This window comes from Erpetoichthys calabaricus, chromosome 14 (genome assembly GCF_900747795.2).
Source record: "Erpetoichthys calabaricus chromosome 14, fErpCal1.3, whole genome shotgun sequence".
NCBI classification, from domain to species: domain Eukaryota; kingdom Metazoa; phylum Chordata; class Cladistia; order Polypteriformes; family Polypteridae; genus Erpetoichthys; species Erpetoichthys calabaricus.
The window spans coordinates 46,930,426-46,946,218 of NC_041407.2; the positions used below are offsets into that span (position 1 = coordinate 46,930,426).

Sequence of the window (15,793 nt, forward strand, 5' to 3'; positions counted from 1 at the left end):
GACGCGTTTTGCCATGTCTGAGGTAGTGTGTACTTGAAACTGTATACCGATAATTCTCTTTCCAATTAGCTGCTGCTGTGATTCCCCACTCAGATACAGTAATATAAATACTCTGAGTGGTGCAGTGAGAGTAATATGGAAAAAGATGATCCGCAGTGGCAACCCTTAACGGGACCAGCAAAAAGAAGAATAAGATGCAGTGAGCATAACAACGCTAAAGCAGTTATGGTATTTGGAATACTATGGCTATTCCCTGGACCATTATATTGCTGCAGGTTAATTACAATCAGATGCATTACACTAATAAACAATATGCAGTTAATTTCAGTGTATTTATAAAGCCGCGTCAGGGATGTGGAGCTAAGAAAGAAAGGGTGATCACACAGGAACAGTAGCACTGCTTTGATGCTGGGTGCCGCCAGTCTGCAAAACCGAGCAGAGAAATTGCGTACGCCAAGGTATGAGTTACCATGGAAATGTGCGTGGCTTTACGCCAAGTTTAGGTTTTATACATCGCGATTTGAGCGTGGAAACATTCGTACGCAACATTTCTGTGCGTACGCACCTTTTATACATGAGGCCCCTGGATATGGTTCATAAATACATGGGTTTTCATTGTCCATTGCCAAAGATGTGCTGGTTAAGTTGACTGGTGATTTCAAATTGCTCACATGTGAGTCTGGGTGTGTGTGTGAGTGGACCCTACAAAGGGCTGTTGCCATGTCCAGAGATTTTCTTATGATCCAGGAATTGAATTAGGGAGATTTGAGAATGTTAGTTTTTAATATATGTATATATATATATATATATATATATACTGTATATATATACTGTATATATATATATATATATATATATATATATATATATATATATATACTGTATATATATACTGTATATATATATATATATATATATATATATATATATATATATACAGTATATATATACTGTATATATATATATATATATATATATATATATATATATATATATATATATATATATATATATATATATATATATACCTTGTAAGGCTGTGCTCCCGAAAATAAAAAAAAAAAAAAACCTGGGCTCCTAGAAACTATTGAAATCATCAGAAAATCATTTAAATCATTTAAATCGGCTGTTTCATTTTGCCGATGTGCTTGCCTCACTTGTGCATTAGCGTTTGCGAGTCGCTTTCTTTCAGCTTCATGCTGTAGCCTTGTACTTTGTTCTTCTTCTGACTTGTTAACTTGGGGCTGCCTTGTCGGCTCTTTGAGCTTCATGCTGTAGCTTCGCACTTCCGGGCCGTACAGACAGACACACACACTTCCACGCGTAGATGTTTATATATAAGATATATATGTATATGCGTACACTAATTTTTTGTGTAATATAAAAACACTGGGCGGCACGGTGGCGCAGTGGGTAGCGCTGCTGCCTCGCAGTTGAGAGATCTGGGGACCTGGGTTCGCTTCCCGGGTCCTCCCTGCGTGGAGTTTGCATGTTCTCCCCGTGTCTGCGTGGGTTTCCTCCGGGCGCTCCGGTTTCCTCCCACAGTCCAAAGACATGCAGGTTAGGTGGATTGGCGATTCTAAATTGGCCCTAGTGTATGCTTGGTGTGTGAGTGTGTTTGTGTGTGTCCTGCGGTGGGTTGGCACCCTGCCCAGGATTGGTTCCTGCCTTGTGCCCTGTGTTGGCTGGGATTGGCTCCAGCAGACCCCCATGACCCTGTGTTCGGATTCAGCGGGTTGGAAGATGGATGGATGGTTGGATAAAAACACTGGAATCACTGTCACTTTTAAAACTGCTATGCATATGGTGAATGAGTCTGACTATGTCCCTTTAAAAGGTAGACACATATTTGTACCGCCAGCATTAGCACTAGTCCAGCTCACTGTGTTCAATGGAAAACTTATTCTTTGTGTTACTCACTTTATTCATTCAGTTCAGGTTCATGTTGGGTCAAAGCCTATTCTGTAAATACTGAGTACATGCCAGATCACTTCAAAGGATGTTAAAAGATTATTACATAAGTTGAAACTAAAAGTCCATGTCACCTGATAAGCTAAGTGATCATTTAATGACATCTCATGAATACTGTACATAATTTTTCATCCATAAATCCATTCATCTACCGATTTATTTTAGAGATAATATTTTCAACTGGCTTTTAAATGTTGTTGAATTTTAAACAAATATACATATAGAAAACAACACCTAATTCATACAAAAAATGACATGTTGTCAAATGGGAGCCCCAATTTTATGTGTGTTCATATACAAAGTTAAAAGACCAACGACATGGCTCCCGGTGAACTGATTTTGTTGAAATTTGCCTCACTTGTTCTTCAAGAAAATTTGTTGAGTGTGGCTCAGTTCTCAATGAAATATCACAACTACAGTCTAAAGTACATATCAGAATCTGCCACTGAAAACCATTGGCAAATTTATATACTCTTAAAAGAGTCTTAAAACAAAAAATTCGGTGTGGCTTCAACTTTCAAATAGTTTACTGGTTTCATTTTACTTTGAGAGTGGTTACTTCAGCCTGTATATTTCTTATATTTTTTACTTTAATTTATTCAACAGCTGCTCCTAACAGCTGAACAGTGAAACACACAGTCGTGCACACTGAAGCAAGCACAACTCGCTGCAGGACATGGGATGGGGTGGTGTCAAAATTGGGAGGGGCTGGATGACCTCAAAATGCCAGATATGAAAGGTATGACGTTAGATGTGTATTCATTTATTCAGTTTGCTAAAAACCATATACTTTATTTATTAAATATGGTAGTAATGACATTATGTATTTATCTGTCATTGTATCGTTCTCTTATTGTACCGCAATACTGCCTCCACCCCTTCTCACATTAGACTCTGCAGCTGTGTGGCATCTGCACAAACCTCAGTCACGGCAGCTCACATCTTCTGCTCCTTGAAATCAAAGTTGTGTTACATGATATTTATGTTCATAAATGAAAAGATAAAAGAAACTTAACTTACTGTATATAAAAATATATTGAAGATGGCTCAGTAGCACTTTATGCTAGTGTGACTAAACATGAACTCAGTATTTGCATTCCAACAAAAACAACCTCAATGCTGTTTTAACTGACAATTATAGTGATTCAAAATTTTTTCTGAAACTGTAATTAATTATTAAAGTGTCACAATGATCCACTGTCCATCAGGTTCAGATGTAGTGAACAATTTTAGCTAAGACAGATTAGTTACTTCTTTGAGAAATATTGTATTTAAGGAATTTAAACTACAATTAGCCGCAGACCCTCCACATCCAAGAACAACGTACAATAGCACATGAACATCACTTGAGTTGAATTCTACTCTCTGTGAAAGCAGTTTAAGCCACATGATATCTTAAAATGGTATAAAAACATGTTTATGTACACTACTAATACTTATAATTGCATTCTATTATCACTATAATTTTTGAATATGACAATTACAAAAACATGTAATGGACAAAATTATGATGACAAACTCTTTGTTGAAGTGATTAAAACATTTAAAAATACTCTAGCTTTCAAACCAGTTAACCAAGTCTCCAAATGAATCTGAAAATTACAGCAGGCAAACATTGTCTTACTTGTTCAATAACTCCAACAAAGAACATAAAAACGTTCACGTCTATATCCCAGTGCACAGTACACAATTCACTTCTGATGTCAACTCTTTGTTACCGTGACAAACATTTTAACGTAACATCATTTGGCATTTCTCAAGTTCGCCATGTCTCAGTGACCCAAATAATGACCAGTTCATGGTTGTCATTATATTTTTCAGACAATCTGTTGATTGTTAGACCACTGAATGGATGTTAAACTATAAATCACTGGGTACCTACTGGGCCTACTGGAAGGCTTGGGAGGTTCGTTTATTGGCACGTACATGACACAGAAGAATGTTTGCATGCATTAAAAGTGATTAAGTGAAAAACAAAGCACTGAAACATTTGAGTATTGTTACTAGTATGAGTTAGATCACTGAATTATTTAAAATTTATGGAGAAGCCTTAACACAGCCAAAAACTGAGAAAATGCATCACATTTAAGAAAAATATTATGGATCCAGCAGTGTGGGTTTGGATTCCATGTTCCATTGATTTCTTTGAGGAGTCTGAGTCCACTCCAATTTTCTGACCATCACAGTGTTACAGAGGTTAAGCACTGGTACTGTGCAGGTCCTGACTTCTTGGTTTGAAACCCATACCTGATCAGTGTTTCTGTGTAGTGCCCACATTTTCTGTGTCTATTGGCTTTTTTTTTTTCTCTCAGGTACTTATATTTTCATCCCACATCCCCAAAGATGTGCACATTAGTTTCACAATGAATTTAAATTGAGGCCATGTGAACAGAGGTGTGCATGCCTGGGTCTTTCAAAGGACTGGTATCCCACCCAGGGATGGGTCTGCCTTGAATGAAGTGTTGCTGAGATGGAGTCCAGCACCTCTGCAAGCCTAAACTGGAGTCCACAATTTTTGAGAATGTGATGCTAACGTTTACGCGTTTATCAAAAGCAAAAGCTAAAACACTGGACTTTGTGTCACTCAAACCTACAAGTATTCCATGAATGTAAAGAAAGGTATCGTGAAAAGGAGCTATATAAAATAAACCTTGCTTAATTTTACAATAGTAACATTACTGCACTCCTTTATAATAAAATGTCTGCTTAAAGCTCAATGGGTAAAGCATTAACCCTGAAGCAACATTAATGTCAAAGCCTTTGCAAAACAAAAGCTTTATAAAGAGCATGTCACTGGTTGAATCTAAAAGTTGTGTTTTATGCATTTGATGTTTGTAAAGTTGCCATTTTGTTTTGTCCTGGTAAAATAGTTCTTTCAGCATACACAGAATAATAATAAAAATAATAAGACTGTGCATAAGTGCTGTTCTCAAATATTAAATTGCTCATCGATAACTTAAACATTGCAATAGGCTGGTCCATTCATGAGACTGATGAATGTAGGTAACGAAAAAAACAAAGTGACCGTTCTACCCAAACTTATCAACCATTAATTAATATGCTTACACGTCTCAGCTCCCAAAACATCTAAAAAGATATTGCAACATTTCCAGGCATTCAAGAAAGAAAAAGATCTTTAAGCTCAATAAAATTAATTTTAAAAATGAAAGTGAAGCCAAGAGCATAATGGCAGTTGATGTGCTCCACCTTCAGAAGTCCGCCAAAGATTGGCACCCTAGCCTAGAACATTGTTGCACAATTCATGCAAAGTCACACTGAGAATTCTCTGCTGAAGTTCAATTCTTTGGCCTGTGACTCTCGATGGCCAGGCAGCTCCCACTTTCATTATCAAACCCAGACTTGACTGCCCTCCTCCTACACAAGCTGCTATTCTGTGGTTGACTGTTGTTCCCAGCCCACCACCATGATGGGTCCTGAGCTCCTCCATATGTGCAGCATAATTCTGACAACCCCATAAGTAAGGTAGTCAGCAAATGAAGAGGAAGCTAGCTGATGTCATTTCTGGGTGCTTTGGTCCCTCAAAGAGCACTCCTCTGCTCATTCCTTAATATGTCAGTGGTTGGAACAGTAGGTCAGTCTGGTAAATCATAAGGGCGAGTTTCATGAATAATCCAGGGAAGCATTTTTCAGGAAAAGCACTTTTGAAAGGCAACATGAATGAAGGTCTGGTTTTACAATGGAAGTACCAGCATCATTGTGTTGCCACAGTTTAGTGCCTGATAAATAAAGCAAACTGTACACAATGCCCATTATTGCAGGTAGCAGAAATGTGAGGTATCAAAATGTGAACGCAAGAGAGGTATGCAGGGAAAAGGGACAGCACCTTGAATGAGACATTGGCATGTTAGTTCTTAGTTAACTGCAAGCATCCTTCACTTTCTGTGATTGGTGATTTTTGCAAAATCCATGTTTTGTAGGCAAAAACAACGGCTACAGAAATCTTGAGTCCCCAGCCTCATTTATCACTGTTTCCCTCCCTCTGTTGGGAGAACCAAAGTTACAACCAAGCTGCCTGCCAGGGAGCTCCAGTTACAGCGAACACCCAACCGGATGGGACGGGATGAACTCATGTGCAAAATAAACTTCCTTCTCACCTCACAATATCCTGTGAAAGCTTGCCAGAGCCATACAGAGAGCTCATCAGTCAAAGTCTCATACAGAGCTAACCTGCTGGAGTGGAGGTGTCCGGAGACGTGCCAGGCTGTACGTGGACACCTTGCTTATTCAGCCTATATTGTGAATGAAGGAGGAACTCATGGTGTCTTCTAAGAAATAACTAGACACATCTCTAACATCAATAATATCTAGCCCAATGAGTGTCATGCTTTGTGTTTAATTCAAAAAATCTGATTCTTAACAGAGTAGTGCTAAGTAGCATTCTGGGAACAGTTAAACCTCAAAGTGGTCTTAAAATGTTACTGGAACCCAAAGGAAGTTCAGTTTTACTCAATGGATCACTATTGGAAAGTCTGACCTTTTTTTTATAAGTTTCAGATTCAAAATCTTCAAATGCTGACCATACATGTAAAGCACTGGCCCAGGTCATTCATTAGTTGTGTTACATCACTTTATCCTTGCACATGGGCGCATCTGATGAAGACTACACGGAAAAAATGTATGTACCCAGCCATAATTTTTTGTCAGTGTGTAAGTAATTTTTACCCACTTTTTCCAAATGTGTAACACTGAAAACTCCCATAAATCTTACCGCCTTTACAGCAGTGCACAATGGAACCTCAGTGCCAGTTTGAGCCTGAAGCTCCCGTTTCAAAGTAAATGTCCATGACTGTGAGGTGCAAGCTCAGGAGCAACATTCGGTGTCTGACAAGCTCCTCCACCCAAAGCTCTGGTCGCCAAACTCAGTCCGCCTTAAAAGCTTTCAGTAAACGGTAATGGGGTCGCATGACGGACAACCGGGAGGGCATCCTGACGCTTCAAGGTCGCGTCTGAAAGCACAAGAGTGTGCGGTTAACTGCGGGGAGAGGGAGAGAGAGAGAGAGAGAGAGAGAGGGGGGGGGGGGGGGGGGGGGGGGGGGGGGGAGGGGGTTGAGGGGTCTAACAACAAAAACTGTCCACTATGCACTTCGGAGCAAGCTTCCCAATCCCGCCATGGAGTGGCTGACCCCTGCCTGCGAGTCTTTGCGATGAGTGATGAAGCGGCGAGAGCAATCAACCAGTCTTTATTTTATATAGCGCCATTAGCAGCTTGCGTCACCAGGAGGCGCTTCACCGAATAAATCAGGTTATCGGTGCGGCCGCTGCGTGTTCAGGGAATAGCGGCACTGAGCACTTTTCTTTTTCATTCCTTTCGTAGTACTCGGCTAATTAGACAGAGAGCTGAGTGCAATGGATCAGAGATGACACGCTCCTGCTGATTGTCGCGCAATCGCAGCCCGTACAAAACACTCTGTTCAGCTTTATAATTTGCACTTTCGATCAATGTGAAAATGTACTTTTCAGCGTGACAGACGGAATGTTTGCAGGCTGCTTTTTTATTTGCTTTGGGTTGCTTTTTATACACTTGCCGCCTGGTTTGTTTTACTTACACCGCAAAATAAATGAATAAATAAATAAATAAATGCGACTTTAAATACCAAGACGTTTCTCTCTACGACTCACAACTGATCAGAGGGTTACATTGCACCAGTGTTCCGAGTCCAGATGGTTCAGCACTGGAAATGCATTACATTTACCCAGTAGGCAGGGTCTAACACATGCAGATGTAGCCAGCTAACTACAATCCAACTTACCTTCGTAAAGCGCCTTCCAAATTAGGACATGTCCAAGGTGCTTTACGGTCGAAAGAGCGGTATTATTCAAAACTATAAATGTCAGGACCCTTGGGAGTGAGCAATATAACAATATGGATCTTTCCTATTTACGCTTGGTATGGTGAGGGTTAAAAAAACTTTCACTAGATAACACATTAGCCGACATATTACGATAACCACCCAACGCTCAATCCCCAGCGCAACATCTTTAAACCTCTGTGCCTCCAGAAAAGAAGAGATTGTAGGTTATCTTGTCTAGTTTTAGTTCATCCAGCCAAGTTAAAAAGTCCAACTCCTGCCTCATCCTTTCAGGCCAGCCCGAGTAAGACAGGTGTCACCGGCAACTCACCAAGTATCTCAACTCTCCATCTTTTATAAGGACCCCAGCGCATTGCTGATTTAACGCAAGTACAACTAGTGTGCGATTAACAAAACGCGCGTAAACTGGAAAAGCAAAGCAATTAAATGGCTCAGCGTGTCGATTCGCTTCAAATGCCTACGACGTGATGGTGCACAAAGCAGCATGCGTCGGCTTCTGCGATTGGAGCTCATTAAAATGACAAATGTAGAACAGAGTGACTGTAAAGCAGCCTTCCGAACGTCAGTGATTCTAGTAAGAATCAGGGGGGTTCCTAGAAAATCGTCAATGGGCATGTAAAAAATAAAAATGAGAGAAACTGTTAAGCGGTCGTGTATGGCAGGGTTGGAGTGTCCTTGGAAGATTTGGAGGTCTACGATACAAACCGGCAGCCTATACATTACTTCATATCGTGCAGGGTTACTGACGAGAGGTTTTTAGAAGGCGGGCAAAATAAATAAAAAATAACGTTTTTCTGTTCGTATGAAAGATCTGGATTGCTCCAAATGATTTGGTCAAAAAGTAATCAGAAATCTCATAAGAGCCGTGTCAAAATAAAATGCTCCGTACTATACAAATCTATTTTTGATGGGTTTCCAGAATGAAGGGTGGCACCCGCGTGGCACTAGACTGTGTACAACTGAGTGTCGAGCAATCATTAGGGAAGTGGGTGGTATTGAGGGTCTAACGTCAGAAAACAAAACGTTGTGTTACCATCTGTCGATTTTCAAGACTTTTTAAATAGGCCTTTAGCGCGTAAGACATAGCTGATAATGAAGCCCCGTAGTACACGGAGAGGCTCAATCATATTTAATGATAAGCTCAAAGAACCATATCCGCCGAGTGGCACAAGGCACAGTTTAACACAATGGGTGCATAAAGTTCTCTATAGGCCAAGTGAGGCTACGGCTGATCCGACGTTGAGAGGGGTTTTCAGGTTACCCCCGCAAACCAAATGTGCACATAATTTTCAAGGTTCATTGCGCTGCCCTTATACAAAGCAGCTCAAATCACCCATAACGTCGTTTACATTATAAACTCATGAAGTGGCAACAGGCAAAGGACAGCGCAATAGCACCGATCAATTTGAATGACAATCTGCATACGTTTGCGGTTCACTCTTCAAGCTGGAGACAGTTTACGTTAGTCGTGTTTCTTGTTTCTTCCCGCAGGGACTGTATAAATCTAACGTGTCAAAATGTTCGGTTGAAGGTACCGTAAAGGGAAAACACAAACATAAAATAAAATACGTCCGCAGACGTTCATGCACGACGAAAAATCTGAAAATAACCTAACAAAGCGCGAAGTAAGTACGTTACATGCGTTAGTTACAGACAAACGCAGGAGCACTTTTGGATGATCCGCTAAATTCCCAGGTTTTGACTGTACAAGTTAATGAAGATTGTTAGCTATTCTGCAGACTAGCCTTACGCCAGTGGACCCGCCTGAGAAGGACCCTTTCACTTTTGATCGCTTTCGAACACAGCGGCCGTGCTCTTTGAGTGCGAGTTCACTGGGCAGACCAGTTGTCCCGTCCCAAGACTCGAGATTAATATGTCTGTAGCAAATATTTAAAGCAGCCGAGGCCAGACAAGCACAGGTTACACTGATTATTTAGAAGTGTTGCACTGAATTACATACATGAAGCAGGAACAAAGCGAATCCATGTTCAAGATAAAGACAAGCACTACAGCGGAGTATAAGCTATTATTATCGGAATGAGTGGCCCTTAAAGTGGAGCCCTTATCTCGGGCGTCTGTTGACAAGCTTTGAAGGCCGGAGCTCTGCTCATTTGTAAGACAAACATTCATCGTGTTCAGTGTCCCGTTGTCCTACTTATATTTACGGAGGAGTGTGGGTGGAGAATGGATGACAAGTTAAAAACATTTACTTGTATTTAAGACTTTTAACAATTGAATTGCAACTGCCCCGTACATCTCTCTATAAACTCTATAAAATACGTGCTATTCTGGGGACACAAGCTTTTCCCTAAGTATTCCAGGTAACAATGAACAGGCACCGAATGCAAAGCTATGCATCGATATTTCATTATTTTGTTTTTAACATTAGAAAGCCTTGTGGAACTAAGCCAGCTATTCAATTGATACGCAAGATTAAGTCGCAAAAAAATCTTTTTTTACACATAAAAAGAGTTGCTGATCAATTTGTGAGAAAAAATGTTTCACATAGAATACACCGGAAGAAAGAGGAAACACCCAACTCATTCTCCCACATTTAACCTGAGGTATACCTACTTCAGTTCTCAAAAAAAGGCCCGTGCGTTAATCGTCAGCTCTGGACTGAAAACTCTTTAATCTTCACACTCACACACTGGGCCAACTACAGTCGTCAAATGAGAAGGAAAACACCAGTACAGTTTGGAAAATCCAGGCGGACATGGAGAGGGTGCTCAGACTCCACACTGCCGGCTCCAAAAACTGTGAGGTAGCAGTACTAACTATGCGGCCAATGCACTGCCCAACAAAATCACGGATTATCAGACTTGATGAGACCTTTCCAACGATTTCGTTTTAACTTCTATCGCCACTTGCTGTAATACATTTATGTTCTTAATGTACTATTCCATAAGGCGCATCATTAGTGACTCACTACGAGCATTGCTATGAAATACACTGGCCGCATGTAGGCGGTTATTCTAAATTAAGAAGTGCCCTTTATGCCGCAGTTAAAAGGGATACATGGGAACAAAGAATAGCGTGGATTAATGTGGAAAAATCAAAAGCTCACTGCAAGGAATGGTAATGGAGCGGGAGGTGCCCCTCCTGTCGATCTCCACGCATCTCCCTCATCTGCCTTCAAGCGCCAGAGAGGCTGCGCATCTGTTGATTGTAGCGCAAGTCCTACATGTTTTCACTTTAACTTTTAGCAAAAACCAAACTCTCGTGGAAGTGTAGCTGCTTAGCAACATCCACCCATGCATTGTCACTGCCTCATCCTCCGGTACAACGAGAAGCTTCACACCTGCTTGCTTGCTTGCTTTTCGGATGCACTACAATGCGGCCCCATATTACTTTATATTACAATATATCGTTCGTGGCTCCGTTCTGTCTCTCGTCCGAAACTCTTGTTTGGAAACTTAAAGGTCAGTTGGTGACTCGTCATTCTAAACCAAAATGTGCATGATCTTTGTAATTTTCCTTCTGTGCCACATTCCAAGACATACTCATCAAACTGAGATTGTTCAAACCATCTGGACAACTGATCAATACTGCCTTAACTGACAATACGCATCTGCGTTGTTATCTTAACAACGCTTGCGACTGTGCCTTTGCCAGAATCCAGCACTCCACTGCCAAGAGGATGACTTAAGGCATGTCCGGGGCTTCTGTGGGTAGCCTGTTTCCAAGTGTTGTCTGCAGTGATCTACGTAACAAAGTAAACACAAAGGCTGAGCGCTCCTATATCAAGTAGCTGTCGAGGACCCGACAGACTAGCGCCTTACGAGCTCGTCTCCGTATACTTAACAGCACAAAGCAATTATAACAATAAAATGAAAATGGTCTTGGCTTGGATTCCCCCACAAATAATCAGTATTTTTACATTGTGTATAGCTTATTAGAACAGAATCATTGGCAGTATTAAATTAACTTGTATTGTGCTGAATTAACCCTTAAAGACACATATATACCTGTAGAAAGTTCGATATCATGAAACTTAGGGACTAATTTGTTATTTATACAATTTATTTATCACGCCATATCATAGGAATTAAGGAGAGAGTTTGCTAAAAATACGTTAACCCTCTCTTAATTAAAGAGACATACATCCTCAACAATTGTACTAACAACAAACGTCAACACAAAATAGTGTTTACATCAGATTAAAAAAATAAATTGTGAATTTCTCATCAAATACCAACATGTTCTTCAAGGTGAATAGTGTGAAATGCTAATTTTCAATCATTCATCCTAAATTAATTCAGATATCGATAAGACTTTTATAGGAATCAACCAGTCTTCACCTATTCGCAGCTCCTCCCTTTTTAGTACAATTTAGCTTAAATGAAAGAGTCATAATCTTTAGACTAATGAAAAAAAGCACACTGTGTCACGGAACAGTAATTTCTCTGAAACATTTAATTACAAAGTTACCAGGCACTCAATCACTTTGATCAAAGTAAACGAAAGCTGGCATGTCTGCAGTTTTTGCAGTTTTCCACCTGCATGCGACTCTCTGGTGTATGACAGACACGAGCGACAGCTGGTCCAACTTTAGCGGTGTTTTAGTTTCTAACTTCTTCCCAGTTGTGCAATGAATACTTCAGAATGGTCAGAAAATTGAGAATAACCCAACTTTAAATATGTGGGTCTTAACGGTGTATATATAAACTAAATTCGTTCCGTTTTCGTGATAACAAATAGTTAACAGACAGTCTGTTTGTTGAATCTCTTTTTCATTTATCTGAATTATTTACCGGAACAGAAACTCCGAAAATATGCATGAACGGATATGCAGGAACTGAAACAGATAGATAGATAGATAGATAGATAGATAGATAGATAGATAGATAGATAGATAGATAGATAGATAGATAGATAGATAGATAGAATTCCAAAAGAACAGCTGAGCTGACGAAGCGGAGAAGCGACGACAGCGAATCCCCGCGGGAGTGTGACGAGCGCACGCAGGACATCAGCACGCCCAGTGTATTCGCTTTCAGCCACGTGCTCTGTTAGGGACACATTTTGAATCTCAGCAATCTCTTCACGATCAGGAAGGCTCAAATTTCGCTTATTCACCTACCAATTTTTTTAAACAAAAAAATTACAACATGAAGCTTTTCAGCACGGTATGTCACAGATGATCAAAGCCAGCATTAGACAATTTCATCAACTACGAAGTATATGAAATCCAGTTTTAAATCCAAAGAAACTATAACCATAAGGGTATCATCGATGTCATTTAAATCACATAAAAGAACTGAATCAGATGGAAAATAAAAGAGAATTTCTTGTTATCTTCTTTTACTGTATGGACAATTTATATGTCCTGATTCACAATGTTCCTTTCGGGATTCTTAATTGGACGCATGGATGGAGTTGTTGTTTTAACAAAGACTGAGATAATCAGCCGTTTAAGCCCAGTTGCTTTGGATGCTACTCTGTATACGGGGTAATACCAGTTTGGGAACAAGGGCTTCAAACGCATTTTACCGAACAGTGTGGAACTAAACAAAAGACTACTAAGGAGAGGAAAGGCTAAACTTGGCTGTAAAAAGTAAAGTTTTGATTCACTATAGGATTGTGACTGTGTGCTCACGTGTACTCGGTAAAACTGTCAGCTGATTTCAAAGTTATTAGCCGTTCAGTCAATGTCAGCAGCTGAGGTGTACTTGATATTAATACTGCCACATGACTCGGGCTGCATTGTCTGCCTTGCTTTGATACACTTTGTACCTAACACGCACCTTACTGATTTATGTTCATTCTGCGTGCCTGGAGAGTACCGATTAAACAAATAATGCAGAGTCAAAGACGGTTTTTCAAGACTACCACGTCTAACGGTTAGTAAACACGATGGGCTGCTTAGATTTCGTACCAGATATTTAACTCTTCTGAGCTTACTAGCTTAAATAAAACCCCGCAACTAGCAATCAAACACACGAATACGGAGACAGTTTCATCTTCGGGAGATTAGCAATACAGTTTTTACCCCCACATCCCTGGCGAGGATCCCTTCGGATAACTTACATGAATGCATGGTAGATGAACGCCCAGCCCCGGGGTCGCTCCAGTACGTTGTACAGGCAGTTCTGGATCCTACGGTAGCGTTTACTGGATGCAGAGTTTACAGCCCTTCCTCCAGAGGGCGTAGGTAAAGGGGTCCCAAGCAGACCTGTGCGGGTGTGTTGACCGCGCTCTGGAGAAGACGGCTCGCTTCTTTCTGTATGGACCGCCGTCAACGCCACGAACTCCACTCGCCTGTCGCCGCTGCCTCCAGGAGAGGAGAGCATCCTCGTGCCGCCGTTGTTGGACGAGCTTCCCACCATACCGTTTTAACAAAATTATTGTTTCGATTTTCCTTTCCTTTTTTTACTTCAGGGTCCTATTCAAAGTAGGGTCATTCATTGTCCGATGATGTACGCCTTATTTGCTGTGCTCCAAACACAATGAGGCCATTCCAATGACTGTCGCTCTATAAGTAACTTTCGTCTGTTTTTACAGAATTGTCTGCTTTTTAAAACAGCCCAAATTTCTCGTTCTCGCAGTGCCAGTTTTATAACATAAAAGGAGCACTTTGGCAACCCGAACTACAAACCTTTGTGAGGCGAACTTTTTAGGAAATTCGCTTTCTGAACTTTTTCATTCTCTGGGACATTTTTTCTTTCGACTTTTCCGACTACTTTAATAGTTCATAAAATGTCAGATTCTGGATATACAGGAATTGCACCGATAGAAAATCTGAATCAGACACAAAGAAATGATGACATATCTGTTAATCCTCATATTAATTTAAATCTAAAACACTGTATACACATAAAGTCCGCTGTGTTGCTCAAAACTTTACAGTCGTTTTTATACGGTAGCCCGACTTGCTTAATTCCATTCCCATTTGTTTCTCAATTTGCTTCCATCGTCATCGTCAACGCTGTCTCAGGGGAGCAGTTTTGAAAACACTATTTTTGAGCCTTTAGAAGAAACTTTTCTTGGATGAGCGTTGCTTTTAAGTCGGTCGGGGGATGCCGCTGGGTTCCTGGCAAAGCTTCTGAGATGGGGCCCCTGAAGTCCTCGCCGCTTCTCGTTCAATGGGGATCTGCTTCGCTTCAAGCAGCTATCTGCGATAACAGTTCCTAACAGAGTAAGTTTACATGGCATCAAGCGGCTGGTTAATGTCAGCAAAGTGGAGAGATGGTCCCTGTGGTGGAGGAGCTGACTGGCTCGCTCGCCTCCCCCCAGCTCGCTCGCTCTCTCTCTCTCTCTGTTTCTCTCTCACACACACTCTCTCTCGCTCCATCGCTCGCTCACTCGCTCTCTCTTTCCTTCGGGGATTTGTTCACAAATCACAACCCCCAACTGGCTTGCACCTGCTGTTTGCTTACAACCGTACTTTTTTTTTTAGCTTTATGACTTGATAACCAAGGATCGAGAAGGAGTCGCAGCATCGAAGCGCTTCACACTGGCAAACCACGAGCAGACTGATCCCAAAGAGACCATTTGTTTTTCGGGGGACTTCCACAATAAGGGAGACATGCAGTGCTCCAGAAATGAAAGGTTAATACGCGCCACTTATTTTAATCGGAGATATACTCCTGTGTCATCAATGATGGTTCATCATGTTATGAAAAAGAAAAAAGTTTTTACAGTGCACTGTAACGAACTGCTGTAAAATACCATCTCCAGCCCGTTAATCCAGACCAGCATCTTGCAGACATGGGTGCAATTTGTAATACATTTCTTCATGGTGTACCAAACCATCGCAGAGCCTAACAAACGAATGTAGCTCAGTGATACTAATTAATTTCAAGAATCTAATTTATGGGTTTTTATATTTCAATAAGTTTGCTCCATATTTAATCCCTTAAAATATGTACCAATGCTTTCCTTAAAAAATGTACTGTACAGACGCTTGGGCCAGTGGTGTCGGCTGAAGAAAAAATCAGGATTGAATTTTGAGGAGATTATGGATCACTTGGGGAAGTCAGAAAGGAGAA

At 40.7% G+C, this 15,793-nt stretch overlaps 1 protein-coding gene across 6 annotated transcripts in view; it reads right to left on the reverse strand.

Moving 5' to 3' along the window:
* LOC114664975 (potassium voltage-gated channel subfamily KQT member 4-like) overlaps positions 1-15,160 on the reverse strand; it is a 176,119-nt gene extending 160,959 nt beyond the window's left edge. For 3 of the 6 annotated variants that reach the window (XM_051936327.1, XM_051936326.1, XM_028819317.2), the window contains exon 1: positions 13,833-15,159. In XM_051936327.1, the coding sequence (XP_051792287.1) occupies positions 13,833-14,131 (299 nt within the window). In that variant the 5' untranslated portion in view covers positions 14,132-15,159. Of the gene's footprint in view, positions 1-13,832 lie in introns of all 6 variants that reach the window. The other 3 variants (XM_051936323.1, XM_051936325.1, XM_051936328.1) reach the window with 3 other exon arrangements.
* Between the last annotated feature and the right edge of the window lie 633 nt (positions 15,161-15,793).